At 33.0% G+C, this 17,357-nt stretch overlaps 4 protein-coding genes across 6 annotated transcripts; 2 read left to right on the top strand and 2 right to left on the bottom strand.

The window, feature by feature from the left end:
- Positions 1 to 803: 803 nt before the first annotated feature.
- Positions 804 to 1,901, top strand: LOC142548333 (uncharacterized). Its single transcript, XM_075656637.1, has 2 exons — positions 804 to 1,572; positions 1,654 to 1,901. The coding sequence occupies exons 1-2, from the start codon at positions 804 to 806 to the stop codon at positions 1,899 to 1,901; spliced, it is 1,017 nt and encodes a 338-aa protein (XP_075512752.1).
- A 3,889-nt stretch (positions 1,902 to 5,790) lies between these two features.
- Positions 5,791 to 8,167, bottom strand: LOC142548438 (serine/threonine-protein kinase RIPK-like). Of its 2 annotated transcripts, XM_075656759.1 has the most exons (5): positions 7,469 to 8,154; positions 7,200 to 7,335; positions 6,961 to 7,097; positions 6,742 to 6,865; positions 5,791 to 6,631 (listed from the first exon to the last, which is right to left on the bottom strand). In XM_075656759.1, the coding sequence occupies exons 1-5, from the start codon at positions 7,850 to 7,852 to the stop codon at positions 6,138 to 6,140; spliced, it is 1,275 nt and encodes a 424-aa protein (XP_075512874.1). In that variant the 5' UTR covers positions 7,853 to 8,154; the 3' UTR covers positions 5,791 to 6,137. The 2 variants fall into 2 exon arrangements, with proteins under 2 accessions (XP_075512874.1, XP_075512873.1); XM_075656758.1 differs by having other exon boundaries at positions 6,961 to 7,335; positions 7,469 to 8,167.
- A 1,289-nt stretch (positions 8,168 to 9,456) lies between these two features.
- On the bottom strand, positions 9,457 to 12,278 carry LOC142548437 (mediator of RNA polymerase II transcription subunit 20a-like). The gene is made up of 5 exons (XM_075656757.1): positions 12,208 to 12,278; positions 11,964 to 12,106; positions 11,637 to 11,815; positions 11,378 to 11,467; positions 9,457 to 9,934 (listed from the first exon to the last, which is right to left on the bottom strand). Exons 1-5 carry the CDS (start codon positions 12,219 to 12,221, stop codon positions 9,698 to 9,700), a joined length of 663 nt encoding a protein of 220 aa, XP_075512872.1. The 5' UTR covers positions 12,222 to 12,278; the 3' UTR covers positions 9,457 to 9,697.
- A 504-nt stretch (positions 12,279 to 12,782) lies between these two features.
- Positions 12,783 to 15,994, top strand: LOC142548436 (bet1-like SNARE 1-1). 2 transcript variants are annotated; one of them, XM_075656755.1, is made up of 6 exons: positions 12,783 to 12,883; positions 13,089 to 13,173; positions 14,562 to 14,706; positions 15,418 to 15,474; positions 15,578 to 15,637; positions 15,724 to 15,994. In XM_075656755.1, the coding sequence occupies exons 2-6, from the start codon at positions 13,160 to 13,162 to the stop codon at positions 15,811 to 15,813; spliced, it is 366 nt and encodes a 121-aa protein (XP_075512870.1). In that variant the 5' UTR covers positions 12,783 to 12,883; positions 13,089 to 13,159; the 3' UTR covers positions 15,814 to 15,994. The 2 variants fall into 2 exon arrangements, with proteins under 2 accessions (XP_075512870.1, XP_075512871.1); XM_075656756.1 differs by having other exon boundaries at positions 12,832 to 12,925.
- The last annotated feature ends 1,363 nt before the right edge of the window (positions 15,995 to 17,357 follow it).

Here is a 17,357-nt window from a genome sequence, read left to right as displayed (position 1 = left end):
TATCTAAATATGGGGCCTTATCAACCAGATATGTTGGAGTATCCAGGTACAAAATTTGGAAGCCAGAATCGTCGTTTTCAGAAAAAATGGTTTCAGAAATTTTATTGGTTGGAGTATTCGCCTTCAACAAATAAGGCATATTGTTTCTATTGTTTTCTTTTCCTGAATGATGTTAATTCATCTAATATCTCGGCATTGGTCAATGAAGGATTTGACAATTGGAAAAGGGTAAACCAAGGAAAAACATGTGCTTTTCTTGCCCATATTGGTTCTGCAGCTTCTTCACCTCATACTATGTGTGAGAGAAGGGCTGCAAATTTGATGAGGCCCTCACAACATATTGATAAAGTGATGCATGCACAATCTAAAGAGAAAAAAGAGAAAAATCGTCTGCGTTTGAGCACCTCAATTGTAGGTGTTCGTTGGCTAGCACTTCAAGGTTGTGCTTTTAGAGGTAACGATGAATCTCTATCTTCATCTAATCGTGGAAATTTTCTTGAATTGGTGAAGGCTTTTGCAAAAATGAATATAGAAATTGATGAAGTTGTGCTTGAGAATGCTCCAAAAAATGCCCAATATATCGCTCCAGAAATTCAGAAAGAGATTTTACACATTATGACCAATAGAGTACGACAGATAGTTCGTGAAGAAGTTGGAGATAAATACTTCTGTATTCTTGTTGATGAAGCCCGAGATATATCTAAACGAGAGCAAATGGCCATTATATTGAGGTTTGTGAACAATCATGAGATTTTTTGACAGAAAGATTTTTTGCCATCAAAAGTGTTAGTGACACTACCTCAATGAATTTGAAAAATGAGATATCAAATGTTCTTGTTCATCATGATCTCCATGTTAAGAAAATCAGAGGCCAAGGATATGATGGTGCTAGCAATATGCGTGGAGCGTGGAATGGACTTCAAGCATTATTTCTCAAAGATTGTCCCTATGCATACTATGTCCATTGTTTTGCACATCGTTTACAACTGACATTGGTTTCTGCAGCTAAGGATGTTAGTGTTATTTGGGAATTCTTTTCTCATTTGGACAATATTGTTAATATTGTCACTTCTTCTACTAAGCGCATTGCTGAATTACATACTGCACAGAGAAATGAAATTGAGTATATGTTGTCAATTGGAGAACGTGATTCTGGAAGTGGTGCAAACCAGATTGGTAATTTGCAACGAGCAGGAGCTACTCGTTGGAGTTCTCACTATGATTCGGTAAAAAGCTTGATAGGTATGTACACTGCAACTTGCAAAGTTTTTGAAGTTCTCAGTGATTATTCTCCAAATGGAAGAGTTAAGGCTGAAGTTCGGGGGATTTACAGAAACATGGCAAGCTTTGAATTTGTGTTTATTTTGCACTTAATGCATAAAATTATGAGAACAACAGATACTCTTTGTCAAATTCTTCAAAGAAAATCTCAAGACATTTTGACTGCTATCACATTTGTCACTACTACCAAAACTTGCCTTCAAGAATTTAGAGAATGTGGGTGGAATGAATTTCTTCAGGAAGTTAAAGTTTTTTGCTCAAGAAATGAAATTGATGTACCTGACCTTGATTGTCTATATAAGATTGGACGTTCCTGTCGGCAAACTACAATAGAACATCATTACCACTTTGATGTTTTTAATGCAGCAATAGATTTCATTTTGATTGAGTTAAATACTCGGTTCAATGAGTCATCGGTGGAACTTCTTTCTCTTAGTACAGCTTTAGATCCTAAAAATTCATTTGACTCATTTAACAGTGATGATATTTGCAAGCTTGCGAAGAAGTTTTATCCTGGAGATTTCACAGATCAAGAAATTGTTGCTTTGGAGTATGAATTGATACATTATAAACTTGATGTGATGCGGTTTCTACACTTGTTGAGTTGTGTCAGCAATTGACCGAGAGTGGACGGTCAAGTGTTTATGTTATGTTGACTAGATTGATTCATCTTGTTTTGACATTACATGTGTCTACTGCCACTACTGAGCGGGCTTTTTCAGCAATAAAGCATGTGAAGACGGCACTTCGCAATAAAATGGAGGATGACTTTTTTGCCGATTGTTTGACACTCTATATTGAACGGGATTTAGCTAAACATATTGATGTAAATTCTATTATTGATGAATTTTATGTTTTAAAATCTCGTAGGGCACAACTTCGTTGAACGATATAATGTAAATTTTTTTTTAATAATATATAACTTATCATATTGACTTCAAGCCCCCCAACTTTTATTTCTGGATCCGTCCCTGGGTGCATGCCTTAATTATCATGCATGCAGATTCAGGTGGGATAATCATGAAATGTTATATATATAAATTTTTAGTTTAAGTCGTTTTCTCAGTCATCAATTCTTACTAGTCATAAATTTTCAGCAAAGTACTCTAAAAACTTGTGACATCACTGATTAGTTATATTAGTGATATTTCACATCAGCATTTTTGTAATTATCAATTTTTGAGAAAATTACAATTCTGGTCATACAATTTGATTTATTTTTTTTTTCATTTTTAGACCGGAAAATTTTTGAGTTGCAATTTTAGTCATGTAAGTTGATACTTATTCTAGCCACCTTCGGTCCTTTTCGGTAGAGTGGTGATGTGACATTGAAAATTAAAATTTTTGACATGAATGACGCCAGTTATTATTAACGTATCTAATAACATGTCCACACTATGATGAAAAAAGAATAAAAATGAGAATAAATATCGATTCATGAGATCAAACGACAATATCGTGTCTAATTGTTACTTCTTGACTTTATATCACACACACACACACACAGACAGATGTATTTCGCACCTAGCATGATGAAAAGTTCTACGAAAATAACACCAAGTCCTTCCATAAATCGGTACGTACCTAGTTATATTAATTCTATAACCACACGTAACTAGCTAGGCAACTGGAAATGGTAGAGATCATAATTAATTAGGGAAACCTTGTCCAGTAGACCAACTAACTATACGATCTTGTTTCCATGAAGAAGAAAAAGCTGAGATTGAATTAATATTGTGCTAAATATTTGAAAAATTCAAAATCTGTGTGTTATGTTTATAAATGATATAACTTCTTAATTAGAAAATGAAATTTCTTTAAACACGTACGTACATGAAACATCAATTACTAAATATATGACTAAAACAAAATATTAAAAAAAAAAAAACCCCCACAAAGTCACCCCAATTGCTAAAAATCTACACTTGCTTCCTAGTGTTCACTACAAAAAAGCCTGCGGAAAATACCAAATTCGAACTTGAAGTAGAAATAGTTAGGGTGGTATCTACGTCAATTATAAGCTCGTATGCATGTCGCACTCGGGTGAAAATTAATTAAAAGTGAAAATAAAGACCAACTTATTGAGCTAAGATTATGATTTCGAAAAGTAAAAGAGTATTGTGATGTTTGGATTTATTTTTTTGAAATAAAAAATAAGTCCAGAAAATAAACCAAATTTATTCAATGTTGTTTTGTATTCTAAGAACATGTTCGAATCCGCCAAACATACAAGTAAACGTCCTTAATTCTGCTAAATTCTAATGATCTCTTGGTCAAAAAGAGAAGTGATCAATTTTTTTCCCAGTAAATAATTGATGTAATAACTTCTTTGTTTAAGGAAATATTAATATAAATATTTGCTTGATTGTCTGATTAAAATTCATGTAGTTGCCCTTTTTCTCATCAATAATGCATTCATCTACTCTCCTCAGTTAAAATTAAGCAAATTAAATCTGCAAATACTGAATGATAAGAAATCTAAACCAATTTTTTGAAGAACATATCGTATCAAACGAAATTTTTAAATATATTTACAATCGACGCAAATTTTTTTAAAAACACAAAAGAAATAATTTCTTAAGTGTCAATTATTTTTGTCTAAAAGAATCCTCCCTAAGGCTTCAACCTATAAAATATTTTCATATAAATCTTTAGAATCTGTATTCTTTTTATAAGGAAGCTACGTATTTGTATTAGTCAAAGTATATTAAATGTATTGTTGCCTAATTTAAGGCGCAGACTAAAGCCACAAATACTATTTACCAATTGATAACATTTTAAAAGATTATATGTATATATATTGTTCGTTTTGGAAACTTGAGAGGGATTGATTCGTCGCTACAACTACAAGATTATATTAATTAAGGCCAATTTAATTTGAACTGAACTTTGATAATTATGTAATGATGTTGGTCAAAGTCCCTGAATCCATGCTTAATCATTTGAATTACTATTTTTTTTAATGGATAATACACTCAAAAAGTTGGTTAAATACCTAATGCTTAAGCAATCAAATGATTAATTATGTATTTCCAATCACGGTCAGTACTCAAAAGCCTTCAGCAACTTGTGTTTTATTTAATGATTAATTTTAATTTAAGGCATCATTTGGTTACGTATGATAGGATAAGTAAATGATATATCATAAGATGATTATAAAATAAAAAATAAAGATAAACAATACATTATGATAAATTATATGATGTTTGATATGATTTTAACTTGCTTGATTATTTTTGTTAATTATTTACTAAAATGCCCTCATCATATATTAATTAGTATTATATTTTTAAAATGATTGAATAAATAAATAAAATTTCTAGAATTAATTGATTTAAAAAATTATAAATAAAATTAAAATATTATATTAATTATTAAATTTTCATTAATTCAAATTTCCCAAAAAAAACTAAAAAAATCGATTAATATTATAGAAAATAATTAAATTTTGATAAAAAGATAAATATGTATTTATTGTGTTAATTAAAATATTAATACAAATTTGAATATTAAATAATGGTTATTAACGGTTATAATATTATGGTTAAAAATAATATAATATTAAAATATGATCAATAATAATTAAATTATTTATAATATTAGTCAAATTAAAAATTATATTTAAATATTGTTAAATTTTTTGAATTTATAATAATTTTAAACTTTAGGATATTAAAGGAAAATTTTAAATTAATCAAACATCATCATTTCTCTCGAAAGGATTATATAATCACTAACAAGAGGATAATAATGCATACAGTGCGGGTCGGGTGCGAGCTGAACGGGCCTATCACAATCTTAATCATGCCAATCAAACACATGATAAATAAAGGATTAAAAATCAATCATCTCATATTACGCACACCAAACAATATCTAAATGTATACGGTGTTGGCTTTCAATTTAATAATTTTCTATATAGCTATGATAAACCATTTTATTTTTGTGGGACCAAATCTTGAATTAAAAGGTCATATATATATAATATACAAATAGTTGATCCACCAACTCCGTGGAACCGCGTGGGGTACGCGAACTTTTATGTTAATAGTTTACACTTATTCAAACGATTTGGAATATATTTTAGCTTTTAATATCAATAACCTTTAGGCACGTATTTGGACCGCCTATGTCACACTATTTATCATGGGTTTGATTTTTCTTACTGTCACTTTTCAGGTGAACCTATCGTACATGGTTTACTCGACGTAGTTTATTTTAAAAATATGGTTTGCATGCTACTCTGTTAGGTTAACCAATTCGCACCTCGTGATAACGGCTACGGTTCCATGAACATGAAAAAATAATAATAACATGCCTCTCCACCGATAAATTTATTATTTGTCAACGGTTTACCTTTAAAATATTGCCTTTACTACTTAATTATAATGAGTATATTCATCTTTGGGATTAGTAATTAGTTCCCCTTCGTGAGTTCACTAAGTCAAAACTACCATTCAAAACAAGGGATTCGAATTGTTTCATTTTTCCAACAACCCAACAACCATGTCAAGAACAAATTAGATATATATTACTAGAGAATATATATACAATTAATAATATTACACATTGATACGGAATATCTTTTCTGTTTCTTTGATCTCTTCATTTCGATTGCGATTGGTAGTAAATTAAATAAATTAATACAAACAAATTCTTTCGATTTATCAAAATTAACAAAAAATGTGTGTGATCAAACTCGGCCTCAAAATTATGTGTGTGTCTGCATGAATTCACGGGCAATTATTCTTCCCTGTCTTTAGATACAGACTGAATATATATTTGAATTTCAATTCACAGATTCTGAGATAATTTGAAAGGACAACATGATCAAAGAATAGATAATTTGAATCTCTTCATGCGAAGACATGGGGAGATTTAGGAGATCTGATCCTTTTCTTATGTTCTTGGTGTAGTTGGTGCCTACGGCGATACTGACCATTCTCCCTTTTTTTCTCCACCTCCGAATCACTCTCGTTCGAACAATTACGAGATTCGCTATCCGTTGAAACTTCAAACACAAATGTGCCCATTTGGATGTCATGAAGATCCTTCAATGGCTCCAACACTTTGATAACTTCACTCGTCGTGGGCCTGAGTTTAGGTCGATGTCTTAAGCATTCGTAAGCTAACTCCGCGGCCTTTTGTGCTCCAGTTTCGGAGTACTGTCCTTCAAGCCTCGGATCCATTATGCGGCTTAGTCTTCGGGGGTTTTTAAGCATCGGCCTTGCCCAGTCCGCAAGGTTCTGTTCTCTCGAAGGACGGTTTTTATCTACAGATTTTCGACCCGTGAGTAGCTCCAACAACACTACTCCAAAACTGTATACGTCACTTGCTGCTGTCAAATGACCTACACGAAACATGATGACGATTTATATATTTTCTGTCAATGCTACAAAACGAGTATATATATTATTTTTGTTGGATCATGTGCACAAGCCATAGAATATTGTAGATTACCAGTCATGATGTATTCGGGTGCAGCGTAACCTTGTGTGCCCATAACACGGGTGGAAACGTGTGAGTTATCGCCTTCCGGACCATCGGTTGCAAGCCCGAAATCCGAGAGCTTCGCAGTGTAATCCTGGAGCAGAGTTAGGTAACATTAGATTCATTCATACGAGCAATATGTTTTGGACGGAAATTAATATAGAAATATTAAGCAGAAAGTTGACTTACTGAGTCTAGCAAAATGTTCGAAGCCTTAAAATCACGGTATATGATGGGCTTTTTGGCTTCATGGAGAAAGGCGAGTCCTTTTGCGGCTCCAAGAGCAATTTTCAGTCTTGCTGACCATGGAAGTGGAACCGAAAATCCTGCGAACAGATAAAATATACACTTTAATATTAGCAATATATCACAAACTGAAGTTTTTGAATACATAAATATAATCAAATATATATCAAAACTGCGTTTACTTCTAAAGAGTTGGTTTTCCAGGCTTCCTCGAGGCATATATTCATATACCAGCAGCCTGTGTTCTTCTTCACAGCAATAACCAATCAACTTCACCAAATGTGCATGTCTTAGTTGACCAAGAAATATCACTTCCGTCTGTTCATCGCATTCCCAAAATATTTTAAATAAACAAATCATTTATCAATACAAATTCTATTTAAGAATAAACTATATGTAATACGTACAATACGTGAAATTTAAACGGATTTGGTTTCGATTTCGTGCTTACCAGCCACTCTCTATGGCCTTGTGCGCCATCTAAATCCAGGAGCTTGACTGCCACGGGCTGAGCCTTCAAACCGGGCCTCAGCTTGTCATCGATGAATCCCTTGTGCACCGGCCCGAATCCGCCTTCACCAAGAAAATTACTTGATGAAAAGTTCTGTGTGATCACCTTAAGCTCTTGCAGGGTAAACGCATGAATGTTAGAGCCCGCCAAAGATGTAGATAGATCCTCCGAAAGGGTGGATCCACTCAAGTCCGATATTGAGATCCTATGAAACGAAGATGGCTTCGAGATCGGTTTCTTCTGATCCGGGCTCTGTCTCGGGATCTCTGGCTTGAAACAACTCGGGAAATATTCTTGCCATTTCATCTTCTTCTTGACAGCCATCAATCAGAAAAATACGGTGCAGTACTATGGAGGTTGGATCAAGATTTCAGGTATCAAAAAAAAAAAAAAAAAACTAGAATTTTCGGAAGTTTTATATGGTGAAAATAAATGAAGACCAAGGAGATAATGGGTTACAACTCCTTTTATATTTGAACTTAGCAGACATGTACAGTAGGAATTCTACATACGTGAGCGCTCTTCCTTCCACGACAATACATCTCCATAAAAGTTACCTAAGTAGATGCAAATGGTGAGACAAACTAAACAATAACAATAATAAAGAAATTGTCTTGATTTGTTTAACGCAAATGACATGGTTGTCCCTATTGACTTTCTTGATGTTATGTACACAATATATATTTTTGAAAATATTTTTTCCAAATAAAAGACATGAATAATTTTGTAACACAGTTTGTGGCCTATAATATACAATTGCAACGAAAATTTTGAGCACGTGCGGGTAAGGCTTGCCCCAAAAGCTGTCCCTTACAAACGATTTTTTTTTCTGGAGGTAGTGCGTAGAATCATGCGGTGTTGTGTTTTGTCTGTTAGATTCCAGTTAAGGTTACGTGTTTCGCCACGCGGGAACTTAATCTGATCTTGTTCAACACACTTGATAAGAAAAATAATCATAATTAAATTCTACACGTACGAAATTTCGTCGATATGAAAACAGTGTACATGTTCTCACATATGCCTTGTCAGGCATCCCGATTATTTTATTCGCCATTCATTCTGCTATTTTTTTTTAAAAAAAAAAATCTAATCTATTAATCATACAAGTGGAATTTGAACCCAAGACTGTGGGTTTACTGCCACTTTTTTAAGCTACCGTTTGTATTCAAAATCAGCTACGATTTCAAGAAAAGTATCCCAAAATTTAGAGACGGTTTTTATATATGTAACCATCACTGATTAGTAGCCGAGATTAAATTTTAGGACGGTTTGCTGAAACAGTCGATAGTGCGAATCAGTATGTCCTTAAAACAATGGATCATGGAGGGAAAAAAACAAGTTTTTCTTCACACGTTAATGATTTGGTCAAGAGTAGCAAATTGCAAGGACAAATGAGGAACTTTCCAAAGACCTGGCAATAAGCTGGTCGGATGGCTTTACTTGCGAAAGTGAAACAATGATTTTCGATTTCTTAATTCCAAGTTGCTTTCTTACCAAACAAATTGACAGCTAATAAACACGACTATTAAGAACCAAAACAATTATTCCTTGATTTATTGGCTTCGGGGCAAAAAAACCATAACAAAAAAAAAATCCGAATTACTCGATCAAAACCAATTTTTTTACTATAGAACTAAAATTGCAATTTTTCGTTCAAGTTAAATCTCTTATAAACTATATATTAATATCACCCCGAAAAAACCTATGAAATTACATTTAACAAAAACAAAATGAAGAAGTAAGGGCTTAGCATCTCGTCTTAGTAAAATCTCTTGTTAGGGGGAGATTTTAAGAAATGAGGGCTTAGTATAACATATATTGAAATGAAAGAAACGGAACATATATGAGAGGTTTCCACGCCACTGGCAGTGCTGTTATCTCATGTCTGCGTGTGTCTCAAGTCTCAACAGTATCGCCCACAAAAGCAGTAAAATTCAACTTCAACATTTACCATGCTTTAAATTTCGGTTTCTAAAGAATGGTCCATGTATAATCAGTAAAACGGATAACCATGTCATTCAAATCCAACAGATGAAGAAACATAAATTTTAGTTGAAAACTGTCACCAAGAGATGACTATTGCATCACCAAAGACAGAGAAAAGCTTGTGTTTACTTGATGAGGGGATTGTGGATGGAAAAGTATGCATGGAATGGGATCTTGGAATATCTAATTTCTCGGTACTGATTGAGCTGTGGATATCATTTGAGCCATGATCGTTGCATATTGAACAGCCGTATGTTGTGATGTATATTGGTCTGAGAGGCCAAACTCGGAAAAGCTTGGTTCAGTATGCACGAAATGGCCTGGTAGAGAGCTTTTTGACAGAGCTTCCTGCCACAGATCAAAGAATTCACTCATTATTTGATGTGATTTTTCCCATGATGAAATGGGTAGATACTCCATCTGCAAGAAGTGAGAACAAGCCTTCAGTTCGTAGTTTGATGATCAAGAAAGTATCATTCTTCAATGTATAGAAGTATTTCTGGCGAATTTTAAATAATAGAAATATAATGAATAGAAAATAAACACAAGACAGGATTTATGTGGTACGGCCATGACAATAGCCTACAAGACATACATGATATAAATGCCAAGAGGATCAAACCTCTGATTAATCACTTTCAGTCTAGAATACAATTCTCTCTTTGTATAGGTCAAAATATCTTGACTCAATATGGAAGGAAAGCATCCATTTAACCAAAGCATTATAAATCAACATTAAAATGCATTATGATCTCTAATGATTCTAAGATATCTCTTTAATTTCTAACAAAATAAAATTCTGATAAGTTTTGCAAGTGAATGAATACATCAGCGCAAAGTGATGGAAGTGAAGGTTCATGTTAACTCCGGTAATATAATTCAAATATAATGTTGATACATGCAGCATTGGCATTTGGCACGAATTTTTTAAGAAACCACACTAATCAAATATATCACACAAAGTTAGGGAGGAGTTGGTAGTATTGGTGCATCTCAATAAAAATATTTGGTGATGACTATGAACATGAAACCAACTAAGCCTTGTTAACTCAGCTGGATTTTTCCCAGGATTACCCATTATGCCCACCAACATGTTACGCAGCCCCAGATATAAACGAAATGAATGGATTTGGGATAGTAAATAATAAATATCAAGTGTTGCGTGCTTATTTGACATAAATAATTGGAAGTACTAAAACACATTATCTAAATGCAAGTCAAGATCCAACCAAATGACACTCTCCAAAAGGAAAAAAATAACCAACAGAAATTATACTTAATCAGATTTTAGAAGAGAATGGGAGGATTGAGATCCACTAAGTTTTCAATTAAGTCAATGTTATGAAGTGCAAGTGTGCAACAAATTATTATATCCTTCATTAAGTAGGAGCAGTTGCTCTATGCATTTATCAACCACATCAAACATACAGTGGTCAGACAACACTGAATTTCGAATATTCAGTAACCTAAAGGTACAAAAAACTAGTGAAGCAATTTTCAGAGAGACAAATACATTCCAGGTTTGAGTACAATGGTCTAAAATCAGCCAAAATTATGGAGGACAAAAACCACAATTTCAATCTCAATATGTAAAGGGAATCAAGTGATTTTCAAAATGGTTCTTGCTATACCAGCATATCAAGACTCGGCTCTAACAAAATATATAGATTTGTTATTATAGTTCTTACTTGTAAAATAGACGTAAACGAAGGAAAAATATGAATATCCAAACTGTCTTCATGAGACTACCAGTTTCTTACTATTAAGTCTTTGAAAGTATTAGGAATATAAACATTGCACAATTATTCAGGTAATATTGATTTTGAAAGTTATAGAACATAAAGTCATAAAGGATCCCAGTACCTCCATTACTATTCCCCTCAAACCTTCAGAGTGCGCAAGAACCACTTTCCCCACACGCAACCTGAAGTCCCCAAGTTGATACTGGTTCCCCTGAATTAAATGAATTTTCCAGTGAACATTTGATATCAAGCACCAGCAAATTTAAATTCTAGGCTTTTCAAACATTCAACAAATAAAAAAATTGAAACAAAAAACAATAAATAATGATACCCAAAACAAAAAACAATCAGCATATATACATTAAAAAAAAAACACGAACCTCAAAATTAAGGGCAACTCGCATTTTATAAGATTGAAGTTTCTCCATAATCATCTGAATGCTCGATTCTGCCTCTACCACAAGCCGCTGCCCTCTAATTACTAAGTAATATTTACTCGGCTGCTCCACAAGGGAAATTCCCAGAAAATCACGTGGAAATTCGTTCGGGTTCGACTGTTCTGAAAATCAAACAAGACACGGAAACACAAGAAGATCAAAGATTCAAAAAAAATAATAATAAACGGATTTAAACTAATGTTAGGAAACATTTATCCAAAACGGCAGCATTCAAGATTCTCACAAAAATCACGTTCATTGATGTCCTACCTCTGCCCATGGCCCTGTAGAAGCTGAGAGTGGCTTTCCATCGACCTTCTTTGACTCCATTCAAGCTTTCAGCGCACTGAGACAGTTCAGAGTGGATTTGGGTGTTGACAGTTGCGCCGGCGTTTGGCTGCCAGTGCAAAATCCTGCACAAACTATCAGTCACACACAACTTACAAATTGAATTCAAGCTAAAGGAAACATTCGAGAATCAGAAAGGGAATTAGGGTTTTTCCCCCCTAGTTACCATTTGATCGGCATTATGGTTAGATTTTGCAGACGGAAAATGAGTCAGTTTGTTATAATGGGAATCAGGGTGACCTGGTTTCTCTCATTAAATAATAATTTATTTTAAATAATTTATTATTTAAAATTTTATAAGCTATAAAATCTTGTTATAAAAATAAATCTTAATAAAGTATATAATCAATATTTAATATATTTAACTTTTTAAAACTCTATAAAATTCTATTTTGAAAATCACATTTTTACAGATTATTTATAAAATTAATTGAATCTTTTTATTATCATAAATATCAAAGTATATTTTATTGTTGTTCGCTGTCAAGAATATAATATTGATTGATTATTATTTATTTTTTATTTTACTTAATTATTTACTCAAATTTTACAAAATATTAATATCGTATATTCATTATCTTATTTAAATATATTAGTCAAATATCATTATCTTTAGCAAGCGTCAAGCGGTTCCGAAATAACAAACATTTGGGTCACCCGCAGTTGAGATGCAGGCCAAACAAGTCCATATTTTGCTCAATGGGCCTAAGAAATTTCCTTTTTACAAGGCCCACTAAAACCGGCAATTTTAATCTACGTATTTAAAAAAATAATAATTTACCGTTCACCTAAAAAACAAACGGTCCATAGTCGGATTTCATTTTCTCAATTTTCTGATCAAGGTAAACCTAACTCTAGTCGTTTCTTTTCTTCATATCCAAATTGTAAGTCGGATTGCTACTGTGCTTACTAAACCCTTTGTTGGGTGTTTCTTGATTCAGTTTATTCACTGAAGAAATCATTGAATTCCGATTTCCTATGTTATCGGTCGACTGCGATTTAAAACTAATGTAATTTTTTGTCTTATGCCTTTACATTGTATATCAGGACACGGTTCCGAGCTGCGCTTATATTTTTCGTTGAGATAGCCTCCTCCAGATATTTCAATTTCAGAAATTATGAATTCAAGAAGGTCTTTCAGATGTGTTTTTTCCAGATATCTGTTCTTTAGTTGCGTTTTTTCTGCGCTTGTATGCTTCTTCCTAATTGTTAAACTGGGCGGAAAACAGTACTGATATGAATTGATGTTTGCGGAAGTAAGAGCCTTGCATGTGGTTTTTTTTTATTAAGTTTTGTTTGATTTGAAGGGTTGACTGTTGACACTGTAGGATGTAAAGTGTTAAGCCCTCACAGAAGCTGGTCTCTTTGTTATTAAGAGGGCCTTTGGCTGAGATTAGCTGGTCTGAAGGGCATGGAGACAGTGTTGGTAAAAAAATTTAAGAATTTGTAAGATGTCAAAATATTGGATAGCTCTCTTGTGTGACCGTCTTTAAGGTTTTTATGAATTATATGGGTCGACCCGACCTGAATCTACCTTAAATGTAATACTTTTGGCATAAAATGCAATAATTTTTCACGAGTTGGGTCGCTTTCGGATTGATATTCTCAAATAGCTCGAAGTAACTATTATTTTAATCCTGTAAATATATATTTGTTTCTTTTTATATGAGTTATGAATGTTTAGGGAGAATAAGTGCATTTAATATAGTAGTGCAGCTAAGCTACATAAATTCCATTCAGTAAAGTGATTCTTACTAGTGGAACAATTAGTAGTCCTACAGTTTCTTATCAGCTTTCAGAATTAGCAAGGAAACGACAGACGTTGGACAATCAAATTGATACAAAAGCACCTGCTTGTATACTGTTATTCCATAGCAGCTCACAGCATAATTATCATAGGTTCCGTGTAGCTATTTCCTCTAGGAATGTGCCACTGTAACTCACCTATAGGCGACCTGCGGTAAATGTCTATCTATATATTGTTGCCGGTAGATATGATTAAATATAGCTACTGCATATGTTCCCACAGTATACACTGTTAGATATTTGAATGTTGATATTACAACTGCGGTGATGTAAGCTATTGAATTGAGTTTCCCCCTTTAATAAAATCAAATAATTGCTTGTAGAACATCATGACTACCATCGGTAGAGTATCCATCATGACCTAGTGTTTGCCACCAGTTTGTCTCACAGTGCTTACTTGATTTCCAATTTTTTTATTGCTGATTCTCTTTCTCCATTCGTGGAAGTGGAAACATGCTTTACTTTAAAATTTAACCTCAACAGATTCACATCTTAACTAAGTTTACTTGACAAATATGATTTTGATTATCATTTAGAAATTGCAAATTTAGATTGTTTTCATTTTCGTGGTTGACTGTCAGAAAAGTTACATTTTCCTTTCAACCTTCTTATCTTTGTCATCCACTTCTTTCTCTTTAAAGTTTTAAGGAAGTAATTTCTTGATGATATACTCATTTTAACAATCGGGAACAAAAAAAATTGTTTTGAGTTCAGGGATCGGAATACCAGAGCTGCTCTTTTTGATGGTATTGAGGAAGGAGGCATAAGGGCTTCATCCTCTTACTCTCACGAAATTGATGAGCAAGAGAATGATAGAGCGATTAATGGACTGCAAGATCATGTTTCTATGCTGAAAAGGGTAAGTTGATTCTTTGTTGTACTGCAATTGTTCCTTTGATTTGAATGAGTTTTACTTTAAGGTCCGCAGCACTCAAGAATTTAGCAAATGGTAATACGAGAATACGCATTTATGTACATGAAGTTAGGGTTACTCCTCTTACAATGATAAGCCACTGGCTATATGTTTGCATAGAAGTTTGACTATCATAGATAGAAGTTACACCAGCTAATTTGTAATATTGTTTCTGGGGCATTCTGATTGTGTTTCCAAAAACATGTAGTTGTGCCCAAGTGAATTTTCATGGATGACAGCTCAAGCAAAACTTTTTTGCAGTGTTGCTTTTTTTGTCAGATTCAAGCAGCTTCTACTTGTATCCTCTCAATCACGAATTCTCTCTCATCTTGAAGCAGAAACTAAATTATTGAGGAGATAAAATTTAAAAAGAAAATATTTGTAACGGAAAGCTTTGAAGCATTTAATTGAATTCTCCAATGATCGACATAGAGAATAAAAGGAAAGGAATAATTTGCCACAGATGTCTGTGCAGCATTTGATTAAAACAGCAAGAGTTATCTTGGATAAATAGGTTTTAATATGTTCATATGAAGTCATTATTTCGTCAAATGTTTGATTATATTTTAGTGCATGTCATGAATTTCTTCAACCTGTTTTATTAAATGGTTGGTACTTGTACTTATTACTAGTACTAACAGTGAATTACATGAACAGCTGTCAGGTGATATCAACGAAGAAGTCGAGGGTCAAAACCGTATGCTTGACAGAATGGTATGTGTATGGTTGTTCTTACACCGATCCCACAACTTGAATTTTACTTCATAATGAAAGCGTCTGATTATTTGCTGTTCCTAACTTTTAACTTTTGATTCAGGGTAACGACATGGATACCTCAAGAGGAGTTCTATCCGGGACCATGGATAAATTTAAGATGGTATTTTACCTCTACCTCTTCAACATAACCTTCCCCTTTCTGCCCGAAGTTTAAATAGTTGCTCGTGAATGTTCCACTGTGCGTAGGTGTTTGAGAAGAAATCAAGCCGGAGTATGTTCACACTCGTGGCATCTTTTGTGGTAATTTTCCTCGTCATTTATTATCTTACGAGGTGAATGATTTTACGTGTGACGGCTAAGCTTAAGGAGGGGGGAATGTGCAAACTTGTGTACGACTCGAATGCTCGTTTTGTTCGACAATCGAAGCAGTATCGACGAACGAGTTCCTGTAAGATGTAACATGGTATCTGTGTATAAATTTGCACACTTAATAATTTTTACCAGCTTCGGGTTGGGTGTGTGGACTTTACATTGGATAGGGCTGGTCCGGACCGAGCCCAAAGCAATTATGTGTGCATTGAGCCTGGATTTAATTGATTAAAATATGGGATTCATAGGCTCAGTCTATTTAATGACTGCCTAATCAATCTGTAATAAATTTATCAAAAAAAAGTACCAAAGATGATGACCATTTGTTGGTGATTATATTTTTTTTTATAAATTATTTTATTTGGAATGAATTTAGGTTTCTAATATAGTTAAGAAAAAGTCATTTGCTTAAACCTAGCCTTCTCCATATTTCGTATATTTATTTATTATTATTATCGGGTATGGATATAGAAATATTGGTGTGAAACGTTATTTTTTTTTATTACGTTATTTTTAATCTTTTCATCAGTAAAATAGTTTTTGTTGATGTTCAAAAGAGAAAAAATTTGAAATAAATATTTGGAGTTGGATAAGAATAATATCTCAAATTGGAGGCGTGCATGCGATTTATGTGTAAAATTATAATAAATTGGGGGTCCAAGGTTCTGTCGTCGTGTACCAAGGAGGACATTGGGTCCCATATTTCCAGCGATTCAGCGAGCTTGGGAATCTGGTTCCCCCAGTACACCTGGAGTTTTTTTCATTTAGGGAGGCAAATTGTTAAGAAAAAATATTGAAATTCATAATTATAATATTGGGGTGAAAATATATTTTTTGTAAAAGAAAATATATCAAACATAATTTGTCATTTAATATAATTTGAGAATTGAATATACAGAATTTGACAATCTTCCATCTTAAATTAGTTTTTTACTTTTGGTATTAACTTATATTCAATTTTATTATGGTATAAGAGTCCAAACTTATCTATTAAGTGTTCGTCCAATAATGTTTTTTAAACTTGTTCATTCATTGACGTAAGTGATGTGTTAAATTTCTCACATCGGTTAGATTAAGTTATTGAGAGTAATATATATGGATTTGGACAATCATTTCTTTATTGAGCTAGTTTTTGGAGTTGATTTTTTTGGAGTTGACTTAAATCTAACTCCCAATCTTAACAATTTTTCGGACAAAAATGATAATTTTATATATTTATTTGATAATAAAATATATGAGTGGTGAAAATTCTTCATTTTTTCATACAACTAAATAGAATGTCTTTTTAATGTACATTCTTTATACTATTTTAAAAACTCTATGATTGAGACAAAATGGTGTCATGATTATGATTATTTTTAAGGAAACATTATTTTTTTGTCCTTTATAATTATCATTATACGATTTTAATCTTATATATCTTCAAGTTTCAATATTAGTTCTGTATCTTTGAGCTTTTAGTAATTTTAATTCTTTTTATCAAGTTTGAGCGACGTTGTGACATTATACAT

The sequence above is a fragment of the Primulina tabacum genome, chromosome 6 (genome assembly GCF_025594145.1).
Source record: "Primulina tabacum isolate GXHZ01 chromosome 6, ASM2559414v2, whole genome shotgun sequence".
In the NCBI taxonomy this organism is placed as follows: domain Eukaryota; kingdom Viridiplantae; phylum Streptophyta; class Magnoliopsida; order Lamiales; family Gesneriaceae; genus Primulina; species Primulina tabacum.
The sequence above is the reverse complement of the archived record's forward strand: the minus strand, read 5'-3'. Positions and strand labels throughout refer to the sequence as shown.